The sequence below is a fragment of the Monopterus albus genome, unplaced genomic scaffold, assembly GCF_001952655.1.
Source record: "Monopterus albus unplaced genomic scaffold, M_albus_1.0 scaffold5.1, whole genome shotgun sequence".
Taxonomy (NCBI): domain Eukaryota; kingdom Metazoa; phylum Chordata; class Actinopteri; order Synbranchiformes; family Synbranchidae; genus Monopterus; species Monopterus albus.
In genome coordinates, this window is record NW_018127885.1 from 2,139,317 (window position 1) to 2,141,852 (window position 2,536).

Below are 2,536 nucleotides of genomic sequence, written 5' to 3' on the forward strand. Positions count from 1 at the left end.
CTTCCCCCCCATCTGCCTTAGACTGGTCTGAAACTGTCCCCTGGCTTTCTTGCCCTGATTGTCCCGGGGCTAAATCTTTGACCACCAAAAACCCACACTCAGGGATCGTTAACCCCAGTGCCTGCACGTCCATCTCAATGTAACCTATGTAAGGTATTGGCAGTGAGTTAGCTGCAGTTAACTTCAGCCAGCCGGCTGTGGGGGATAAATCCTCATTTCTCCCAAGTAGATGCTGCCGAAAAAATGACTCAGAAATGGTGCTAACCTGGCTCCCCGTATCCAACAGGGTTCTTGCCTTGACTCCCCCCACTTCCACTTCAACCTCTGGGCACTTCCCAACAGCACATTCTAAAAATCGCTCACGAGTTAGGGTTTCAGAGCCTTTGGTCACTCCTCGGATTGCTCGGCTCTCAACATCCGAGGGGGCTAGTTTCCCGGAACATGTGCGTCATTGGCAGTGGGCGAACGTTCGGGTCTATTCTGCCTACCTTCCCTGGCAATGTGTCCTACCCCTTTGCATTTAAAACAAATTGGCCTTCCCTCGTCTGTGAACTGAAACCTTGGTCTGGGCCTTGCACTTCTGAATGCATTCTCCCGGAGAGTGACACTCTCCTTCACCGCATTGACCAACTCTCCTATAGCCTTGCCTTGCTCAGTAACTACTTTAAGAATTTCATCTAGCGTTGAAGGGACCTTATCCGGTGCACCCCCTGCACCTTGACTCCGCCCCCCCACTCGGTCACACAGTACACTCCTGCTCTTGGCCACTTTTGGACCATTGGGCCTATCCTCCAGTGACCAAGCAATGGCTTCCTGCCGCACATCTAAAAGTGTGGATTCTGGTTTCTCCCTGACTGTTTTGCGAAGCTCTCTCCTGAGAGAGGAATCCTGGATTCCCTCTATAAACTGGTCTCTGACAGCTATTTTAGCGTCAGACACTGCAGATGGCTTTTGCTTAAGGGCAGAGCGAAGGATTTGGGACAGTGCATGTGAGTATTCAAAGAAATCTTCACCCTCTAACTGATAACGGCTGTAGAATGTTTGCAGGAGCTGAGCTACGCTACGTTTTTCCCCATAAGCTTCTCTGAGAAAATTGAAAATTTCACCAGGGCCATTTGCCTGTTCATCTGTGCACAACTTAACCTCCTCAAGTGCTGAGCCCCGGAGAAGAGAAAGTATGAAATCAACCTGGTCACCATCACTTAAACCTCTAGTTCGGATCGCCCGTTGTACCTCATCAATGAACTCATCAATCGAGCGACCATCAACCAGAACATCACCACTGAAAGGTTGGACTGGGCGGTCACGGGGCAAGTACACATATGACCGGTTGGCGCCACTACTCAGGGCGTTTATTTGAGCCATGGCCTGGCCATGCTGATCACTCAGCGCAGCCAACTTAGCCTGAAGTTCAACCACAGGGTCCATTTCCAGCGGCTCATCTTCTCTCTCTGCGTCTGACATGGCAAAGTGTCTGTATGAAAACTGAAAACCAGGAATAGAATACAAAAGCTTATCGGATATTGTCCTAGCTGGGTGTCCTGAGGTCCCTTGATTTTCCTCCGCAGATCTGGTAACACGCGGTCGTCGTCACCACTGTTGTCCTCCCGTGGCCTGGTCTCGTAACTCTGTCCTCCCGAACAGCCTGGCCTCGGTGGTCTTCTTCCAACACCAGGTGCCGCCGGTTCCCACCACCACAGTTATTTCTGTACTATGCTTCCTACTTCTACACTTTCCAACCACCAATTATGCAGAACCCCACTCCTGGTACCAAAATTGTGTGGCCTGGTGAAATTAAACCAGCGCAGGACACAACAATGTCTTTTGGGTGTTTTATTCTGACTATAAATAATTGTGGTTTTCTCCAGACAAAATATAAAAGGAACAAAATAATGACTCAAACAACAGTCAACCCTGTCCCTCTCTCGTTCGGTGCGGGACGTTTACAACTGCGCCCTTGCCTTGAAGTACAACAAAAAAAAATGCTCTTCCGTTGAAATAAGGAATACAGAAAATACAGAAATAACTGTGATGGCACACTGTACAAACAAACAAAGAGCACATACATTAGACATCAGAAATTTAACATTTCTCCTGCTAGCCTAAAACATAATAATGAATGCGGAGTTAAAATAAAACCTAACTGTACAGAAAGTCCGTCTGCAGTAATCGATGCACGACACACTCCCCAAATCCCACGGGTCACACGCTGGGACTAAAATCTGTAAACATCCAACATATGCATCGCTATAAACAAATGAAACTTACAGAATTACGTACACACAACACTCTTAGGCGACTGTCAACTTACATTCGGTTAGTACAAACTCGCGGTGTACAAGATTTACCTTCAACAACCAATTACAGAACTTCCGCTGAAATACCGCTTCAGTCAGGTAAACACACATGGCTTTTTATGTTTCCCAGAATCCAATGGATTGATACCCAGCATCCTCTACGTTCTTAGGGTTACTTCTCTAAAAGCGGTAGCACCCCTTTTTCCATATCTAACAGGTGCATTTCCACCTGGCTACAT

The 2,536-nt window shown here is 47.6% G+C and overlaps 1 protein-coding gene across 1 annotated transcript; it reads right to left on the minus strand.

The window, feature by feature from the left end:
- Positions 1-6: 6 nt before the first annotated feature.
- Positions 7-2,528, minus strand: LOC109966352 (uncharacterized). Its single transcript, XM_020611130.1, has 2 exons — positions 2,145-2,528; positions 7-2,026 (listed from the first exon to the last, which is right to left on the minus strand). The coding sequence occupies exon 2, from the start codon at positions 1,462-1,464 to the stop codon at positions 427-429; it is 1,038 nt and encodes a 345-aa protein (XP_020466786.1). The 5' UTR covers positions 1,465-2,026; positions 2,145-2,528; the 3' UTR covers positions 7-426.
- Between the last annotated feature and the right edge of the window lie 8 nt (positions 2,529-2,536).